Source organism: Doryrhamphus excisus, chromosome 1 (assembly GCF_030265055.1).
Source record: "Doryrhamphus excisus isolate RoL2022-K1 chromosome 1, RoL_Dexc_1.0, whole genome shotgun sequence".
Taxonomy (NCBI): domain Eukaryota; kingdom Metazoa; phylum Chordata; class Actinopteri; order Syngnathiformes; family Syngnathidae; genus Doryrhamphus; species Doryrhamphus excisus.
This window is the reverse complement of record NC_080466.1, coordinates 12,253,871-12,275,252: the sequence shown is the minus strand read 5'-3', so window position 1 is coordinate 12,275,252 and position 21,382 is coordinate 12,253,871. Positions and strand designations below refer to the sequence as shown.

Below are 21,382 nucleotides of genomic sequence, written 5' to 3'. Positions count from 1 at the left end.
GTAATGACCCTTCGGAAGGCTTTCATCACTAAAGTCAGCTCCCTCTATATCATGTTTTAATGGACACCTCCTGGCTAGTGAGCGAAAACAGTTTGAATTAAATGTGATTTTACCAGCACAGTAAAAGAATAGAATATAAGAATAGAAAATTACATATACTTCATAAGGAGTTGTATTTTTTTGTTAGCAGACCCCTTGGGTCACAGTGTTCCATTAGCACACAGTCACACAGTGCATAAAGCGAACAGCAGCGATGCCCCCTGCAGCATCTGAGGCCCAGTATGAGGTCTGCAGCAATTCCAACCTTACAGGGTTTGCATTCTGGTATTAAAAGATCTGCTAATATCTCTTGGAGGTTATTTTTCTGTCCAAATAGCATTATGTTTCAGCTAATTAGCGAAAGCATGTGTAATCACATCAGCACATAAAATAAAGTTGGCCTCACGTCGACAAGTTGAGGAGCAGGAGCGTCAACTTTTATGAATTTGATGAAGTGTCAAAATAGCCATTAAAAGGAATTCATGAAAGCTGTCAGGTTATTTTTGCCAGAAAATGATGTCACGCTGTGCTGTGTACTACTCCTTTCAAAACAAAGTCAGCAGAAAGTGACAGCGACAACCAAATAGAAAAATATCGTGACGAGGACGGTGCCGGAAGTCAATATCCTTCAAGCTGAGAAAATGGAGAATCCTTTGATGACTGTGAAAAAAAATAATTGGATAAGAATTTACTTTCAACACCCAAACAAGGTATATACACAGATATGCAATGATTTATTATTTCATGGCTGGGGAGACCTTTCCTCCTGCACCATCTCTCCCGTCTTGCTGCAGGGACATTGTTGTCCTGCTGATAATGATCTGCACGCTTACGTTCCGTAGAAACAAAAAACACACACCAACTTTGTTAGAGAGCCCCGAAAGTTTGACGGGGAGGAAAGAGGAAGTGAGGGGGCAGTCGTGGGGGTGTTTTAGGACGACATCTGAGCAGACGGACCAGAAGAGAGCAAGGGAAATGATAATGATGTGTGCAGATGGACAGCAGGAATCAAATCTTTTAATCTCTAAAAGTGGCAAAAAAGCAACCTGCGGCATTTTAGACCAGAAGTCCACTCGTAGGTCAGTAATATATTTAAAAAAGGTATATAGCAGTATATGAGATAATATCGTGTCTCATTAGCAAGAACGGCAGTAAGGTGAGAAAAGTTTGGTGTGTCATTCATTTGTCCTTACTTCAGAGGAAGGAGTTTGAGCAGCTTACAGGAAGTTGCTGTGGCTTTGTTGATGGATATTTTGGAGCAGGTAGTGAATATACCGTGGTAGAAAAGCTCTGCAAAAGAGCGCTGGGTAACAATGGTGTACCTCGCAGGGGCAGCCTTGTTAAGGCGAGTCGACATGATTGGGGTTCCGTCCGTCTCTCAGAACCTTGCATCGCCAGTGCAGCCATTTTGGCAGGAGATTCCTGCCAGCCCACGCAAAGCTCTCAACCTTTGAGACAAAGCAGACAAAGGTTGGTGCTGTGCTGCTTTATGTGACGGTGTAATGATGGTTTGTGCTGGTAATAATATTTCATCATAAATGGTCACAATTATTATAATTATAATATTATTATATATTATAAGATAATAAGTCATAAGTATTACATTATATAATATATTATATAATTATATTATATTATATAATTATATATTATATTATATAATATATTATATTAGGGCGGCACGGCGGGCGAGTGGTTAGCGCGCAGACCTCACAGCTAGGAGACCAGGGTTCAATTCCACCCTCGGTCATCTCTGTGTGGAGTTTGCGTGCATGCGTGGGTTTTCTCCGGGTACTCCGGTTTCCTCCCACATTCCAAAAACATGCTAGGTTAATTGGCGACTCCAAATTGTCTATAGATATGAATGTGAGTGTGAATGGTTGTTTGTCTATATGTGCCCTGTGATTGGCTGGCCACCAGTCCAGGGTGTACCCCGCCTCCCGCCCAAAGACAGCTGGGATAGGCTCCAGCACCCCCGCGACCCTGGTGAGGAAAATGAATGACTTATTTATAATAATAATTAATAATTAATAATTGTTATTATAATATAAATATATATTTTATTATTTAATTATTGTTATTATTTAATTGTATATTATTATTATTTAATTTTTAAATTAAGTCAGAATTATGAATCTATATGTGCCCTGTGATTGGCTGGCCACCAGTCCAGCTGGGATAGGCTCCAGCATAGCCCCACCCTACTGAGGATATGCGACAAAAAGTTGACATTATGAGAGGTGTTTGTTTGTTTCTGCTCTTTCCTGATTATGGAGTCACCACATCAGATAGTTTGACCACATATTTTTTCAAACCGCATGATTTTGGCTTGAGCACTTCATATTCCGGATGCCCTTCCTGACCAATACCAATGATGGTTACTAGTGGAGGTTAGAACCACTACACCACGGCGGCTCCTGGCATTATGAGAGATGAAGTCCTAATGGTGCCATAGAACTCATTCTATATTTCAGAATTCACGTGATTTCCACTGTAGTGCCTTCACCTACTGTAGTTGTCATACATACTTTGGGGTGCCTGGAAGGGATTCAGTGGCTTTGCATTATTTGCAATGGGAAATGCAAGTCAGTTTTCATCTGACCTTTTGAATGGAATAGCAAAAACCAAAAAGCTACTGCTGAGTGTCTGTTTTGGTGACCGCAAAGGAAAGTTGTATACAAAACAAGCACACATTTGCATGAATGAGCTGGTGCAGAAATATTCCTAAACATGTCTGCGTAATACACAGGAGAAGTTGCTGGCGGGGCAATTTCAGCTTCTGGACTGGAGACAGATGATGGATGGAAGAGAGTTGATGACTGTGTTGGGTGACTGCTCACCCTTTACCTTCTCATTTATCCCCGTCCTGCTCTCTTCCCATTCTTTCCCTTCATCCCTTTCCATGTTTGTGCAAATCTGGCTCCTTGTTTCAGCTGATGAATGATAGATGGAAGATCTGGCTCGACACATCTCTGTTCCTACCGCCTCCATTGTCGGCCTCACTCTCATCTTTGTGGTTGTGGACTCGTACGTTTATAGAGGAGCGCTGCGGGAAAGACGAGGATGAGGGAGTGGGTTATCATACTGTCAGAATCTATCATAGCGAGTAATATTAGTAATATATTTAACATTCCGGAAGAACTATGCTCATGTTTTTATGCCTGAAATTGGCATATTTTCCCTTATTTTGTCTTCTACGTCAGGTAATCCGTGTGACTGTAGGGGGGTTATTTCACAACCCCGGGGAGGGCTCACTTTAATACTGTAACTGGGACAACTGTAAACCAAAAAATATGCTAACCAGGGTGTACTCTAACAGGGGTTCCACTGTACTGTAAAATCTAGTAAACTGCTGCTGATTTTCTTGCAACAATTATAAATATTTGTTTGGAATTTTATTTCCCATCGGTGGATTTATTACTCAATCGTTTCATTTTATTAATATACAGTGGTGTGAAAAAGTGTTTGACCCCTTCTGAGCGACACTCCAAGAGGTCACAAAAGGCCCCACACCAACATCCAAAGAACTGCAGACCTCACTTGCCTCAGTTCAGGTCAGTGACAGCATAAGAAAGACACTGGGCAAAAAAGTCCAAAACCACTATTGACCAAAAAGAACACAAAGGCTGGTAAAGGCCAGAAAAAAAATGGTTTTTACTGAACAATATGAAATAAATTATGGGGGGAAAAAAAAGGCCAGAACATGAACAGACAAAAGTTGAACTTTTTGTGTTGTGTGTCATATTACATCTGGCAGTAAAAATAAGAACATCATAGCAACAGTAAAATATGGTGGTGGTGGTGTGACTGTGGTCTGGGACTGCTTCAGGACTGCTTCAGGACCCGGAAGACTTGCAGCCAAAAATCTGTTGGTGACCCCAAGCTGAAAGCCACTTGGCTTCCACATCATGGACCATGATCCAAAACACGCCAGCAAGTCCACCAAAACAAATGAAGACTTTGGAGTGGTCGAGTCAAAGTCCTGAGCTGAATCCTATTGAGGTGCTGTGGCACGACCTTCAATGACCTTGATGCTGGAAAACCAACTCATTGCAAGTTATCACCAAGGTTTGATTGCAGTTGTTGCTGCTCAGCCACTTATTAGCTTAAGGCCAATCAACCACACAGGGACATGGAGCTTTGGATAGTTTTTTTTTCTCCCTTCATAATAAAAGGTTTCATGTAAATGTAAATGATCTGAAATATCCCCCCACCACTGTATAAAAGTGCGAAAGCAATGAAAGAGAAAGACGAAGGCACTCCAAAGGGTCGGTGATATCCAGTAATGAGTAGCTGCAGTGATGAATGGCGGCCAACGTGTGACTATTTAACCAAACTACCATCCGTCCCCCGGGAGACACAGTAAAGTTGTGCTCCGACCAGAAAGTGACAAGCGATTAAACTGTGTGAGATAGCTATTAGGATTAGCAGAGAGCAATTAAATGCTAATGATATACTGAATAATGAGCCTCGGCTCACTCTCATTAGCAAACTGTTGTCATTGGTGTACGAGGCAGAGGCTGCAAGGAACAGGAAGGAAAGGAAGGATCAATCGGAGGACACAAAGGGGCGCGAGGGAGAGGAGAAGTTGTGAAACGTACATTTCCTAATGATCCTGTGCCGAGTGGTACAGTCAGATGGGCATGCCTTGGTATCCTCCTGTCCTGGAAGCGGCACAAATTCTCTCATTTCCTGAAAGCAGATTTTCAGATTGCGCTGATGAGAAATGTATTCTTAAAAAAAGGATTTTAATAAGGCCTGTTTTGCAGATGTATGTACATTTCTTTATTTTTATGGATAACCTATTTCATGTCGCCAGCTTGCCCGAAGCTTCCTTGGCTATGTCAAGAGCGCCTCCATGAGGCCGGGAGGCAAAAGGCCTCACTGTCCGAAGGGATGAGCATCACTTTGGAGACCTGCCGGTGCACCAGAGTAGATTAAGAGGAGAACATTATTTATACATTTCTCCTCAATTATTTATTCAGCAATCCCTTGCAGTGTTTACTCAGGGGTTCTTCATTTTATGCTGCTAAGCTCCTCAAAAGACACGGAGGGCATCCCTGGATACATTTCATTTCACATTCACACAGCTTCCAGCGGGATACAATTAATAAAATGCTTCTTCTGTCAATTTCCTGGATACTTTCATTCTTTGCATTTTTTGTCCGTCTCTATTTGAGGCTTATGGCTAATAGAATAAATGTGACTCAGCTAATCCTTCCTCTCTTTTTCCATCCCCAGCCACCCTATCTTCTCTCTCTGTACATTGCAGGACAGCATCCTGTCTGCTCGCTCGGGGCCTGTCAGTAGTTTGTCCAGATAGGAATGGCAGGCTTAGCCCGGGAAAGGGAATGAAGCCGTGGATATGTTTTTTTCCCCTCCTTCTTAGCTTCCATGACAGCCACCTATAAGGGCTCCTGGACCTTTAATGGACAGAATATGAACATTACACGGCCACAGCCGCCTGGCCGCCTCTGATAACACACACACATGCATTTCTATTATTTATTAGTACTTGTCTAGCATGCATACACACCCAATGTTTACCCCGGCAAACAAACAGAAACTAGGCAATCAAAGTGACTCAGCAAAATATATGTTGGTGTAAAGTCTACTTATAGGAGCCGAGGGTGTTGGGAAATAGGAAAAGGACTTGTTGCCCAAGGTGACTCATTTGGGGGGGGGATTGGGGGGGACGACAAACCAGTGTGATCTTCCTATTCCAATCACAGGAATAATAAATAATATATTATTATTAATAATAATAATAATAATAAACAGAAACAAATGTGTCTTTGTGTCTTCAAAGTATGGTTAAATCATAAATATGAAAAAATAACATTAAATAAATTATTACAATGTTTAAAATCTATAAGCAGATTGTAAAGACAAATTACCGTCTGTTAATTGGCTGCTGATTTCTGGGTGCTTATGGGTTTTGGATGTACTTATGGATGTGTGTGTGTTTACAATGTACGTTATGTTATAATGGCTCAATATGCTGCTGTTATTTCTGCGGTGCAACACTGACCCCTACTGAACGTTCCACTTATTGTTCTGAGTGAAAGTACATGTCCACATGTGATGTGTATTATGTGTATATTAAGTGTATTATTAGAGTAGCATCCTTGACTGGTCTGCCATCATGAAGACAATAAAACTGATCAAATCAGTACCAAGATGTATGGCTGCTGCTGTTTTTAAAATTGATTAAAGAAAAGTTGTTGGTGTTCTATACTGTGTTTGTAGGCAGTGTTATTGTAATGCGACTGTAATTAGTGAGAAAGCGAGATGCATTCAGGGACACTCCAAACATCACAAAGCAGCTTTAAAATGTGTGTATGTGTGGTCAAAACTAAAGAAAACCACGAAGTGCCTATTGTTCTCACTCACTTTTCATGCAATGATGTAAAATATACTCAAAACATGTAAATGTACCTTAAATGAACATGTCAATTTAACAATCAACTTTTCTCTTCACATTATGACTTTACTCTGAATATTTTATCTTTACTGTTGGAAAATTTCCATTTTAACTGTTTTTTTCTGAGGTGGGGGTTCTTCTTTATTTGTATTTTTACAATGTGGTGAGGGCCAGTAAAAGAAGACCCCCGGGTGTACTGTACATTATTGTGGAGTTACACAACATTACTTCTTGTCAAAGCATCTTCCTGCTGGAAAATATTGAGTGACTTGGCTTGTGCAACCACTTTCTATTTGACTTCCCATGTAAAAAATAATGACTTCCAATTTAAGACAGAGACAACAAACCCCGAGTGGGAGGGGAAGTGGGTGGGTGCGTACATACCCGCAGCTAAATGACGGGAATGCCGAGGCGCCTTTCCATGTCCGAGGTCGTCACATCAGTGCTGCTTTACCAGCTCAACATTTGCAATCCCATGCTTGGGTTAAAATGTCAAGGTGCATTATGTGCAGTTCGTGTGTGGGACAATAAATGATCAGCACTGATCAACACTTTGAATTCATGGCCACTCAACCAGGCTTTGGCGATGATGGAGACAAGGTAGGCTTTCAGAGGAATGTAACCTTAAATGTTTATTTATCCCTTTCACTCATCATGTATATGCATTTTGAATTTATGCATGTAGTGCAAAACTATAAAAACATGTTATTGACATTGATATTCCTATTGTTACGCCAAAGCACTATATTACAGGTGTAGTGACACCTCGCAGGACTCACGCTGTGTATTAATAACACTGCGTATTGTACACGGACCAGAAAATGTATGCAAATCAAGGAGAGTCAAAAAATGTGTCGTAAATGTTTAACGTTATCCGGAAAACATGCAAACCGAAGATGTCCTGCATTCTGATGGCTGGAATGGACGTTCTATTCCAGGTTAAAGCATCCCTTAATGCCCGTCTTGGGAAACAAGGAGGAATACAAATAGTGTTCACATGTAGCCAGACACTTGAGCCCGATATGGCATTGGCTTCTGGCTCAATGATTCATCACCGCCAGAGCGCTCGGATAGGAAGCAGTGGTGCTCAGACAATTTGCGTTTCACACTCGTTTCACACTGCACGAGAAAAGTGAGGGTGAAAGGGAGGTCATCGTCCCTGCTTGTCTGGACACATTGGCGTAGACCGTGATCAAAGGGTCACGTATGGTCCGTTTCTCCACCTGCTGGCCCCCGATGCTTCAACATGACATATTTCCAGACTGGGAGTAGCTTCTCCTCAAAGTCCACCCCAGATGTCCCAGGCGGCGTGTGTGGCATGCATCTTCTCTGCACCAGTAAACATCTGTCTACCCTGACAGGAGATGCACCCGCAGGAGCCCCGTCACTCCTCACTCACCACTGGCTCATCTTTAGAGTTGCCTTGGAATATTTTAAAACCAGCTCTTGGTGTTTACTGTTGACTTTGGCCGAAATCTTTGACAGTACACCAAATAGATCAGCCGTAAAATGTACCTCCGTCAAGTAATGCAAGGGAGCAAGCGCCAGTGTTCGGCATATACAGTACTACGATTAATTAATAAATCATAGCTTTATGGTTTATAATGGCCTGTTATTACTTACATACTGTATGTATATTTCAACAAATATTAAAAAACAGCCAAAATATAGAAATAGAAGGCATCCAAAGACATGTGTTATGTAGTAGTCCATACTGGTCAGTAGGTGTCAGTAATGTTACAATAGCCAATCAACGGGGCACACAGACAAACCTATGGACAATTTGGAGCCGCCAATTAACCTAGCATGTTTTTGGAAAGTGGGAGGAAACCGGAGACCCCAGAAACCCACGCATCCTCAAGTAAAGTAAAAAAAAAAAAAAAAAAAAAAACAAGGGATGAGTCGATATGTCTTGCCTATATGCTTATAAAGGTGACTATAAGGGTGTCATTTCTAGTCGAGGGGACTCTGTTAAAAAATATTTACAAGGTTGGTATGCTCCAACTACATAAATATTCCATTTATAAGTAAGGAATCCAACTTTGTGGAAATAACTGGAACCAATTAACTACGATAAACAAGGGCTTGAGATTGGGTCCACAACGAGACAAGATGAGATTTTTCAGACAATGAAAAAATATCCTATATATATTGCCTTCTACTAATTACAGCTCTACTATATTACACTCTTCTGTACTCCGTGTGTATTCTACCGGCACCGCCTCCACCCACTGAGACAAAAAGACCATATGAATGACAAAAAAGGGCTCACTTCGTTCGTGCAGTTGTTCTATGGACCAAGGTGCTGAAATCAATGCAGAGTGAACCGTATTCCTGTTTGTTTGGAAGCAGGAGACAAGGAAAACAGACATGCATGTACATAGCAGAATATATTGGGGTCTTTTCATATAGAGCTGTTTTTTAGTCAGGAACTGATATTTTCCGAAACGTACCTATAGTTACTGCTGATTACTAAAGAACAGAAAAAGGTAGAAACAAACTTTTTTTCGGGTGAAAGCCGCAAGTCTAAACTTTATTTTGTTAGGTTCCATTTTTCTATAGCTGTAGAAGCCAATATTCTGTGAGCCGTGGAAGATCAACGTAAAATGGCCCAAACTGAAGGGGTTGTCTTTTGAAAAATGGCTGGGAGTGAATGAGTTAATGAATTCATTCATAATCGCCCCAGGCCATGTTCCCACGACATCTTCTTTTTTCAAAAGAGAAATCCTGTCACGTTTTAATCTTGCAAGATCCTGTGAAGCCCCAATTGCATACACAGGGGCTACTAATATAACATGACGTACTTCATAGAAATGTGTACATAGAGTCAGTACTGGCTGGTGTTCAGTGACATGCCGCAGCTTTTATTCTTTCCATCTTGTCAGGCGTTTGAATCACACGGAAAGCTTTCCGGCTCTGAATTGAAAACGAGCAGCCAAAGCAAAGAGAAGCGAGAGAAGTCGTTTTAAACTTCACGGGCATTCTTCCAAAGACTGAGATGAAGGAGGTGGAGCTGAAGGACTTAATTAGAAATGTGCTCAGTGCTCCTACAACAAATGGGAATGAAAGAAGAACACATCAAAGTTCAAGTACTTCTGCCAGGGCTGCGTACAACAATACGAGTGGAGCATAAATAAAGCAGCGTGGCCTTCATCGCTTGGCCTGAATGTTTTGTGGTGCTTTTTGTTTCACTCCATTTAAGTAAGGACTTTGTTTCTCAGGTCCTGTGATTGTCATTGTCATCTATTTGTTCCATAAAGCAACATCAAATGTCTGAAAAGGAGAAGATGGGAAGGAGCACATCTCTCCATGTCCCAGCCCCACGTTACAGTCTCCTGCCCCGTCTGCTGTGCGCTGCTGGTCCTGCCGGGGCAGAGCTACCTGTGCACACCTGAGAACAACTACTCAACTACTATCGCGTTTCATTTCCATTTGTATGTTGAATTAAGAGGCACGCTTACAACACAGAGTCACGCAGAAGAACACGGGAATAGAGCAGCGACACAATTTAACATTAATGAATCAATGGTGCGGAAGTGGAGGAAGCAAGAGGATGAGCTGCGCAAAGTAAAGAAGACTAAACAGAGTTTCCGCAGGAACAAAGTGAGATGGCTACAGTTAAAGGACAAACTTGAACAGTGGTTTGTCGAACAGAGAGCAGCAAGTAGAAGTGTCAGTGCAATCACTATTCGAATGAATTTGCCGTAACAGCATCAGAATGTTTTCTACGTGTTTACTGAATGGAGGAAAAGTTCCCCTCCACTATGTGATATAAATGTTGCACTACATGTTATACCTTGATGTTGTTAAAATATAAACTGTCACAAAAATACTAATACTTTAATGTAATATTTTTCAATTGCGATCAATAAAAACTGTTGGAAAATACTGGACTACAAGGAACAGATTAGGTAAACGAGAAGAAACAACCCAGATACACTGTCTGAGTTTTGCTAATGGAGTGTATTCAATATTTACATCGATTCACAATGTTTTCTTTCGATAACTAGTCCATCGAGTCCCGGTGATACGATGCCGTGATGACCTTGTGTGAGAGGTAGTGACCAAAGGGGGAAAACATGGACAACAATTCGGGTTGCTGTGCAGCAATCTCCTACCAGCCCTGAAGGAGCGGCTGGGTAGTCCATTCACGTGGAGTCCAAGCCAGTCCAGGATCTCAGCCTCCCCCGCTTAGCTCGCCATCAATTTCTCTGTACCAAAAAATCCTGGCCTGTATAAACACAGGGCCACAATCAATCAATCCTTGCCGACTACAGGCAGTAGACGGTGTTAGTGTTAAGTGTCGGTGTGCACACAATACGCAATATACTAATTGCATAAAGTATCTAGAGTATAACAATTAATATATTTCAATCTGTGACATAATATTGTTCTATATTATTCATCCCATAATTCTACCTGAATGCTATACAATAGTAAAGTGCATTCATCCATAACTCATTCACAAGTAGTGATAAAGTACAACTAGGTGGCTAAGGTAAGTAAAGCCAGTATTAGCAACACTTACCAGTTCCGTTCGATATATACATGAAATGCTCCTCGGTAGTGCTCCCAGGTAGTGTTCCCAGTCGCGGCAGTGGTAGCGGGGGCCTACAATGTATTTAATACAGCAGTGTACAGCAAATTATTGCGCTGGAATAACTTTGCGAAGCCTACTATGTGCGGCTAGCGCTTCCCCATGTGTGTTTTGGTCAGCGTCTTCCGGTTATCTATTTATTGGTTCTTGGGCGTCATGTGATCGAGAGGTGACCCCTGATTGGGTGCACGGAATCACATGACTCAATCATATGAAGCTGACTAACGCGCGTTAGTTTAATAATAATAATAATAATGATGATGATGATGATGATGATAATAATAATAATAATAATAATAATAATAATAATAATAATAATAATAATAATAATAATAATAATAATAATAATAATAATAATAATAATAATAATAATAATAATAATAATAATAATAATACATACTCTTACCCCCCCCCCCCCACGCTCTGCTCTCCTCCCATGCCAAAGCCTTAAAAAAGCACGCACTTAAAACTGAGGGAGACACTGAAGGCTTGTATTCAAACACACGGCCTGTAAAAATATCCAATTTTTCTTTCAGTGTCTTTTATTTGTCACTGGAAAATGTCAGGGAACACATTTAGCCGTCCAAAGTGGATTCCAAAGCGGACGTGCTAACCACGTCTGCTGAGGGGCTAAATAGATCTCCCTTAAGTTGTGATAGCATCTACAACAGAGGAGCCGCTTATAATCCACATTCCTCATCCTATCACTTTCACACACACCTTATTTCCACCTTTTGAAAATAAGATTAAAACCTTATCAGCTCCAACACCCGCTAGCTCAAACTTTAACTACATTTTACCCACTTTAATCCTGCACAACCATGTAATGCACTTGTGATACACACTTAAACATACGCTGCTTTTTAACAATTTGTCTTTTGCCATTTTAGTTTTTAAATGAGCATGTCCGCATCATAGTCTAGTTCAGGAGTGGCAAACTCAATCGCACCGGGGGCCAAAACTCAAGGCCTACTTCAGGTTGTGGCTCGAACTGGAACTCGAACATGACCCCCCTCCCACGTTGACATCTTTTTACATTGGAGTGGGGGAAATGTGCATTTTTTTGGTGTCCATTCGTGCCTGCTTGAAATGTAGTCAAGACAAAAACATCAAAACCTGTGAGATATGTAACCCGGACAAGTTAGCAGATGCATGATGTGCATTTCCCAGCATCCTTTGCTTTAGTTAAAATGATCACTCTTGTGCCTTTTTAAGGTGTTATTTTGATTCATTTTTAATAATCTAAACAGAAGTTTTGCCTCTCTATAACGTATCAAAAGTTCATTCTTCTACCTTTTTTCTGCTACTCTTTTTTGTGGATGTGGCTCCCCCAGCAGGAAGTACAGGGTGATGGTGAGATAGTGGTGGGAGTTGATGACCCTCTGTTGTTTTGTGCTGCCTGGGTGTTGGCAAATACAAGCCTGAGTGAAAGTTGAAGTTTGCCTCTGATCATTTCTTGTACGACTCCAGCATACAGTAAGTTGTATTGTAATGCGGTTATGTACGATGATATTTTTGCTTTATTATCACATTTGTGTGTTTCTACTGATTTAGGATGAATGAGACGTGCTTTTTACAGAACGCCGAGTGCAGAGCTCGGCAACCATTTCCATTCAAAAGCCATTTTGCCTCCTCAGGAGTTGAAAAACGTCACACAGCTTATAAAAGTTGTTTAAAGGTTCTAATCTTTTCCAATTTCCCTTGTTGTAACAACATAATTGAACTAAGGCAGGGGTCGGCAACCCGCAGCTTCACACTCCAATCAGTAGAACATTATAGATTAACCTGAGCATTGCTTTTTGTTGCTTTCATATATATACAGTGAAGAAAATAAGTATTTGAACACCCTGCTATTTTGCTATTTCTCCCACTTAGAAATCATGGAGGGGTCTGAAATTTTCATCGTAGGTGCATGTCCACTGTGAGAGAGATAAACTAAAAAGAAAAATCCAGAAATCACAATGCATGATTTTTTAACAATTTATTTGTGTGATACAGCTGCAAATAAGTATTTGAACACCTGTGTATCATCTAGAATTCTGACCCTGAAAGACCTGTTAGTCTGCCCATTAGAAGTCCACCTGCACTCCATGTATCATCCTGAATCAGATGCACCTGTTTGAGGTCGTTAGCTGCATAAAGACACCTGTCCACCCCATACAATCAGTAAGACTTTAACTTGTAACATGGCGAAGACCAAAGAGCTGTCCAAAGACACCAGAGACAAAATTGTACACCTCCACAAGGCTGGAAAGGGCTACGGAGCAATTACCAAGCAGCTTGGTGAAAAAAGGTCCACTGTTGGAGCTATCATTAGAAAATGGAAGAAGCTAAACATGACGGTCAATCTCAATCGGAGTGGAGCCCCATGCAAGATATCACCTCGTGGGGTCTCAATGATTCTAAGAAAGGTGAGGAATCAGCCCAGAACTACACGACAGGACTTGGTCAATGACCTGAAAAGAGCTGGGACCACCGTTTCCAAGGTTACTGTAGGTAATACACTAAGACGTCATGATGTGAAATCATGCATGGCACGAAAGGTTCCCCTGCTTAAACCAGCACATGTCAAGGCCCGTCTTAAGTTTGCATATGACCATTTGGATGATACAGAGGAGTCATGGGAGAAAGTTTTATGGTCAGATGAGACCAAAATAGAACTTTTTGGTCATAATTCCAATAAGCGTGTTTGGAGGAAGAAGAATGAAGAGTACAATCCGAAGAACACCATCCCTACTGTGAAGCATGGGGGTGGTAGCATCATGCTTTGGGGGTGTTTTTCTGCACATGGGACAGGACGAGTGCACTGCATTAAAGAGAGGATGACTGGGGCCGTGTATTGTGAGATTCTGGGGAACAACCTCCTTCCCTCTGTCAGAGCATTGAAGATGGGTCGTGGCTGGGTCTTCCAACACGACAACGACCCGAAGCACACAGCCAGGAAAACCAAGGAGTGGCTCCGTAAGAAGCATATCAAGGTTCTAGCATGGCCCAGCCAGTCTCCAGACCTGAACCCAATCGAAAATCTTTGGAGGGAGCTCAAACTCCGTGTTTCTCAGCGACAGCCCAGAAACCTGACTGATCTAGAGAAGATCTGTGTGGAGGAGTGGGCCAAGATCCCTCCTGCAGTGTGTGCAAACCTGGTGAAAAACTACAGGAAACGTTTGACCTCTGTAATAGCAAACAAAGGCTACTGTACCAAATATTAACATTCATTTTCTCAGGTGTTCAAATACTTATTAGCAGCTGTATCACACAAATAAATTGTTAAAAAATCATGCATTGTGATTTCTGGATTTTTCTTTTTAGTTTATCTCTCTCACAGTGGACATGCACCTACGATGAAAATTTCAGACCCCTCCATGATTTCTAAGTGGGAGAAATAGCAAAATAGCAGGGTGTTCAAATACTTATTTTCTTCACTGTATATACGTATATATATATATATATTACTATTTTTACCATTCAGCTGTACAATTTATAATTAGGGGTCTGTGTGTGTGTGTATAATTTTGTGTTTTGGCCACTGTGCAGCACTTTGGGCAGTTAACAGTTGGAAATGTGCTATATGAATATAGATTGGAACCCCCTTCTTAACTGTGCAGCCCAGAAATATGTATTGACCAAACATCTTCCACTGTATATACAGTGTAGACAAATTGCAGAATGGGTACATGAATGAAACCAATACTTGGCCTACATTTAATAAATGACAGCAAAAACAACAACCCCTAGGTAAATGATATTTGAATACAGTGGCACCTCGGTTAGCATACTTGCTAGCATATTTTTCCATTTCGGTTTGCATACATTTTCCAGTGAGCTTACAATATGGCAGGCGTGTGTTCTTAATGTACTTTTTATCAGAAAACATCCTTGACAGGAGCCTTGCTACTCCACAGGAAGCTGAAGTCAGCGATGTCATCAGCCGTTAACTGGAGTTGTTTGCTACCAACACAGTCTCTTCTCACGACGGCAACATAAGATATGGCTAGCTTACCGGTGGGGTAGAACACCCCAAGCACATATTGGCAACAAAACGTAGCCAAAGAAAGTTGCAAGTGTCAGCATTTTGATAAAGAAGGTGACAAACACTGTCACATTATTTTCAGAATTCCAGAAATGACTCAAGAGCAAAACATGAAGGTAGCTTCCAGTCCGGCTCTTGCTGCCCGGTTGTCGTCTTTGGTAGCAATGACGCTAACAATGAAGGTGCGAGTGTGGGTTTATCCCTTTCATTCATCATCCATATGCATTTTAACAATAATTGTAAAAATATGAAAACATGTTTGGCTTTCTGGGACGGATTCACTAGGTTGACATGGATTCAGTTAGAGTACGTTTCGGTTAGAGTCGGACCTTCTGGAATGGGTGAATGACACTAACCAAGGTTCCACCGTACATGGAACGGACTTCAAGAGTCAAATACAAAGTATTACAGGGACCGCAAAACGTGACAAAAGACACAAACTCAGACATTTACACACACACACAAAAAGCTGCGGTCACGACCGCCATCAGTCGTCCATGTGTATCCTCTGATGGCGTTTCAGGTTGCATTTCTGTGTGAAGCGTTTTCCGCAGGCTAAGCAGCAGTATGGTCTCTCCCCAGTGTGGACTCTCCGGTGGGCTTTGAGGTTGCTCAGCTTGGTGAAGCTGCGACCACACAGAGAGCAGCAGAAAGGCCTCTCACCGGTGTGAGTCTGCAGGTGGGTCTTCAGGTTGCTGAGATGGGGGAAACATTTGTCACAATGGCCGCAGCGCAGGGGGTGCCTGAGGACGCCCTCTGGGTGGGACGAAGAGTGTGCGTGGTGGGAGGTGGCACACGGGGGGCCGGTTCGACTAAAGGTTAGTTTATTTGCAGGCTGATTCCGTGGAATGGCAGCAGGGGGTATGGCTTTAGATGTGGTGGGAATTCTGTTCAGGGGATCCAAGTTTAAGGCCTGAGAGTAAGATTGAGATGCTGCTGCCGTGTTGTTGGACAGTGCGGGCGTGGGCTTTTTCACGGACCGAATGAGATGCTTCATAGCAGCCTGCAGCCTGTCACATGTAGCGTCTTTAGAATTCACCTTGATCCCCTCCTGTGCCGTGGGTTTATGGGAATTTGTATTGTGCTTTGGTGCTAAAGAACTCAAACTGTTCCTCTTTATTGCACATGAGGCGGATGTAATCCCGGACTTTGTCGTCGCTTCCTTCTTCACATGCCGGATACCCTCAGCCTCATGTGAATCCACGATAATCTCCTGCTTGATTGGCACAGCGAGCGAGGCAAGGTTCTGTAGTCTTCCCTTGGAGGAGGAGCTACAAAGCTGATGTCGAGTAGCAGGACTCATATTCCCGTCTGGAAAACAGTCTTCCTGGTCTGCTCGCTGTGGAGATAATTGGGCTGTGTTTGGATCGCCCTCTCTGTCACCTCCAAGTCTCTGATGATGCAGTGTTTGGCCAGTCCAAGCAGCGTCCATCTCCAGGGACAGATGCTTGGGAGATGCCCTCACGTCCTCCGGGCCTTCAGGAAAGTGGAATGCGTTAGATATGCATGTATGTGCTTCCATCCTTATCATTACCCTGCGCTTCTTCATCAAGAGGATTTGACTACGGCCTAGTGTTAGTCAAAAATATTGGTACTGAAAGAAATTGTAGATATTCTTGGCCTAAATGAAGCATAAGCGGATCAGACGCAAGCAAACAAGTCATGTATATTACTTTACACTGGGTTCAATGTTTTCACTAATGTTACATTGATAGACAATAGCCACTGCAGAAAAACACAGGAACTCTCCAAATGCGGTCTGATTGGTCTTATTTAATATTATGTCGACTATATCTGGTAATAGGAGTGACTATAGGGATTATTTCATGTCTAGAGGGCTCTAATGTAAAAAAAAAAAACATAGATAGAAGGTTGTAAACAGTATTAGTATGCTCTGCATATGAAAATATTCTATTTAGAAATGGAATGACTTCGGGTCTGGTAGGGGTTAACCGCACCAAAAGAGGAATTACTGTATGTAATGCACCTGGCATCTCATCTATATATAACCATATGGAATACTTAACCACCCTTGTTTGCATTATTCTGTCATTCGTAGTCACGGCGAGTGAGACGCCAAAGATTAATTACAATACTTGCAGATAGCTCAGAAATATTTATCATTATGTTGACATGAACAAAATATTAGGAGTATTGTTGTTATTAACTAATTTTGTGGATGGACATGCAAGTGCTGTTTTAATGTATCTTTTAGTCAGGCAATCAATCTTTTTGGAATCACCACTAAAACTGTATTTTGCCAGGCTTTTTGTCTATTAAGTCAATAATAGCATATGGATAAACCTTTATTTATTCCATTCCATTCCAACATAGGATTTCACTTTACCACTTCAAATGTGTGTTCACCTCTTTGCCATGTCTCCACAAAGTGGCGTACTGGCGCTCAAGTCATGTTTTTTTTTTTAAAGATCACATACTTTGCCTGCAAAACGGCATACGCCATCTTTATTGGTGATACTGCAGTCTGACAGAGAATAAGATGATGTTGCAAAATGACAACTTACCGACTTCTTTCTTCACCACTGGTATCACATCATCTTCTGTTGTCTATTAAAAAAAAGAACATGGTCGCATTTACTCGCTTAACTTCATACTTGCATCCACAAGGATCCTTAGCAGACCAAATGATTTGCTATTTGTTACCCGGCAGTGCACACTAGCGATGGATCGTTCAAAACCATTTGGTTCTTTGAAGTGAACGAGCAGTCATTTGTTTGTGTCTTGTCTATTTGAACTGTCAAAGCCGCACGTGACTGGTGGCGATTTTCCTTTCGACATCGGGCTGGAGGAGCGAACACGAGTGCACACACTGCACAGGTTGAGCACACCCAGAGGAGGAGGGAGATGAATTCATGGTTCGTTTACGTACATTTCAGTTTTAGTCTGACCTTTTGGAAAAGGACTAATGGTGAAACCCAAGGTTCCACATCGATTTAAGCAGGAAGATTCAGAAAAGCTTTTCGGAGCCGAAAGAAAAGAGCTGAAATTCCCATTACTCTTACTCTTACTATTGTTTTTATTAGGGGTGTCGCAAGACAACACCAGACTACAAGAAAAGTAAAATTCAACTTCTACTACTAACAAACTCATGGATGGGATGAATGCTGTTAACCATGTATTTATGATTATCATAATGGCATCTGCCTTTTTTTCCTGAACGAGACATCTTATCATGTCTTATGACACCCTGCCTCTTTATGGTTGTGAGATATTTACATGTGTGTCCTCCTCGGGGCTGAGGACTGATGGAGCCTCGTCCGATTGCATTTCACATCTTTGGGTCCCTAATGACCTTTCGGCGCCGTCTCTCTCTCTTTTCACACTGCAGTCCATCAAAACATCTGAAAATGAATGCAGATGGTTATTTCCAAATGACTCCATGCCTTCATGCATGTTCTTACCATCTTGCAGGTCTTCAAGCCGATCTGCTGAAGCGTCGCCAGTGTCATTGCTAGCAATATCAACACACACGCCTCCTTCTTTCACACTTAATTTCCTCTCAGCAAACTGCAGCTTGATCCTCAGGGTTTCCACCTCTTGGTTCTTGCGCTTCACCTCCTCCAAGAAGCTGTCCTCCACCAACTGCGTGACCTTATACATGGCGGTCTTCACCACAGTCTCCATCACGTCCAGGAGCTGCGTGTGGAAGGTGACAACGAGGGTGTCCATATCTGACATGATGGCGCCTCCGCTGCTACACCGATAATATATGTTTAAAAACAAACCAAAGGAAAGTTTAGTCTTGTCCGTGCCACCGCTGCTAGACTACGAGCTTAGCATAGTTATGCTAACTCCCGATAACACATTTCATGAAAGTCAACAAGAGCGCCATCCGTGCCAATTATGTCGTCCTGGTACCACCCGCTTTCATATTTGCCCCCAACAAGAGCGGCACGGCACAGCTGCAGCACGCACACCAACACGCCTGGTAAAGCCGTTAGACTGGGTTGTCACCAGGTCGGAGGCCGACATCTTGTTTGTGGTGGTGACGCCATAACACGCAGTACGGTGGCCGCAAGAAGGACAAAACCTGGAACCAAACGCGTTTGATTAAAGTGAAACCCATATGCTGCACTAGATTGTTGCTTGTGGATGAGGTTTTAACTTTATGGTTAAACTCCCACGACGTTATACGTACGCATTCGCCAAATCTGACACTCCGCGTTTATTTGAAAAAAAAACAGCATAAAATTGTGTCATTTTCGGCGCTGTAATGAAGACAGTGACTCAATCTCCTACTTATAAAGTCTTAACGCGTGTTACACTCACAAGTTGTTGGAACATGTTCTGCCCCTTGGTATCGAAAAACAAAACACAATTTAACACAGTTTAAAATGCAATTGAAATAAAAAAGGCAAAGTTCTTGATCACAATTTAAAATATATATGAATTTTAATAAACTACTCCTGGAACCTCAGTTTGTTCCAGAGGGTTCCTACTCTAAACGAAACTGACTTTAACTCAATTATTTTTTCCTATAAGAAATTACATAAATCCATATGAATCCGTGCCAGAAGACCCAAAATGTTAACACAAAACACATTTTCAGAGTTTTACATGCAAAAAAATGTAACTGAATGAAATACATAGAAATGATGACAGAAATGGATGAATGAACAATGAAGATTACTTTCACCTTCATATAAAATGTCAAGTGTACTCTACTAATTTGCAAAAAACTGCATAAAACTTTAAGTTAATTGGACTTAAATCATTAAGTTTTCATCATGACCACACCTCTTTATCTGCCCTAGTAGCCCTGAGTTCATTCATTCATTAATTTTCTATCGCTTTTCCTCACAAGGGTGGGAAAAACGAAAAGCTGTCTCTACACAGCCAGGGTACACCCTGGACTGGTGGCCAGCCAATCACAGGGCACATATAGACAAACAACCATTCACACTCACACCTATGGACAATTTGGAGTGGCCAATTAACCTAGCAGGTTTTTGGAACCGGAGTACCCGGAGACTCCACACTCCACACGAGGGTGGAATTGAACCCTGGTCTCCTAGCTATGAGGTCTGCGCGCTAACCACTCGACCGTCGTGCCGCCCGCCCTGAGTTCATCTCCAATTAAATAATAAGTATTATATTCCTCAATTGCTGTTGTCATCACTCAAAAATGCTGAGTGTATTCAATAAGTCTCTGACATCGCCAAGTTAGCGTCATGGCCACAACTTCCTCCCACATTCCAAAAACATGCTAGGTTAATTAGCCACTCCAAATTGTCCATAGGGGTGAATGTGGGTGGAAATGGTTGTTTGTCTATATGTGCCCTGTGATTGGTTGGCCACCAGTCCAGGGTGTACTCCGCCTTTCACCCGAAGACAGCTGGGATAGGCTCCAGCACCCTGTGCGACCCTTGTGAGGATAAGCGGCAGAAAATGAATGAATGCATGAATAATCATACTCAATGTTTGTCTGTGGATTTTCACTTGTAAATCTTATTTTCTCGTCAGAATGCAACTGGCAATGAATCCTACAGTCTCCAGTGGGAAGTCCCAGCTGAACCCATCCAGAGTGGCTATCGTCTTGAAAGGGACTGTGGTCATGGACTACCCTGGACTACCCCAAATATTTTGGCACTGAAGATTCTGTTTAGAACATTGTGGTTAGTAGTGGCAGTTTTGCCATGTACAGACAGCTGGGATAGGCTTCAGCACCCCCCACAACCCTTGTGAAGATAAGCGGTAGAAAATGAATGAATGAAGGTATCAGGTGCACGTTTTTTCTGTAAATGTCGAATAATACATGTTTGGTTTATTTGCATATTTTGCACTAGCCCATGGCATTTTACTCGTGGTGAAATGTCCTTGTGATGTGAACTTGGGACATGATGGTGAGATTTAGTTTTTTTTCTACAAGAACTTTAAAAAACTTTTAAAGTGGTTTTATGAATATGTATTGCTTAAAATGTTTTAAATGTGTATTGCTTAAAATGAGAGTGGATTCATCCATCTCATTGTATGTGATTTGTTATAATGTAACTTATGTAAGTACAGAAGTAACGGTGTTGCAAGACATTTTTTCACTTCCATATGAAATGTTTAGGTACCCGTTTCCTACATGTAAGAGCTAGCCATTATGCTGCCTGATTATGTAAGGCTCACATGGGGAGAAGTAAAACTGCAAAAATGCATTTTTGTCATTTGCTTTTCTTTTTTATTATAAAGTCACTACTACTTATGAGTTGAATGAACTTGAAATTTATTGAAATATTAAGTAAAATAATTATACACAACAATTGACTTAACAAACAATTGTCAG

General features: G+C 41.7%; 1 protein-coding gene and 1 long non-coding RNA gene across 4 annotated transcripts; both read right to left on the bottom strand.

The window, feature by feature from the left end:
• Window positions 1-723: 723 nt before the first annotated feature.
• Window positions 724-11,174, bottom strand: LOC131141595 (uncharacterized). Of its 3 annotated transcripts, XR_009132551.1 has the most exons (5): window positions 10,992-11,174; window positions 10,582-10,694; window positions 4,641-4,731; window positions 2,887-3,085; window positions 724-1,487 (listed from the first exon to the last, which is right to left on the bottom strand). It is a non-coding gene; the product is annotated as an uncharacterized LOC131141595 (long non-coding RNA). The 3 variants fall into 3 exon arrangements; XR_009132549.1 differs by having other exon boundaries at window positions 724-3,085; XR_009132552.1 differs by lacking the exons at window positions 724-1,487; window positions 2,887-3,085 and adding an exon at window positions 3,237-4,559.
• A 3,306-nt stretch (window positions 11,175-14,480) lies between these two features.
• si:ch73-109d9.3 (zinc finger protein 37) lies at window positions 14,481-19,207 on the bottom strand. Its single transcript, XM_058091669.1, has 4 exons — window positions 18,513-19,207; window positions 18,328-18,452; window positions 17,616-17,658; window positions 14,481-16,566 (listed from the first exon to the last, which is right to left on the bottom strand). Exons 1-4 carry the CDS (start codon window positions 18,787-18,789, stop codon window positions 15,578-15,580), a joined length of 1,434 nt encoding a protein of 477 aa, XP_057947652.1. The 5' UTR covers window positions 18,790-19,207; the 3' UTR covers window positions 14,481-15,577.
• Between the last annotated feature and the right edge of the window lie 2,175 nt (window positions 19,208-21,382).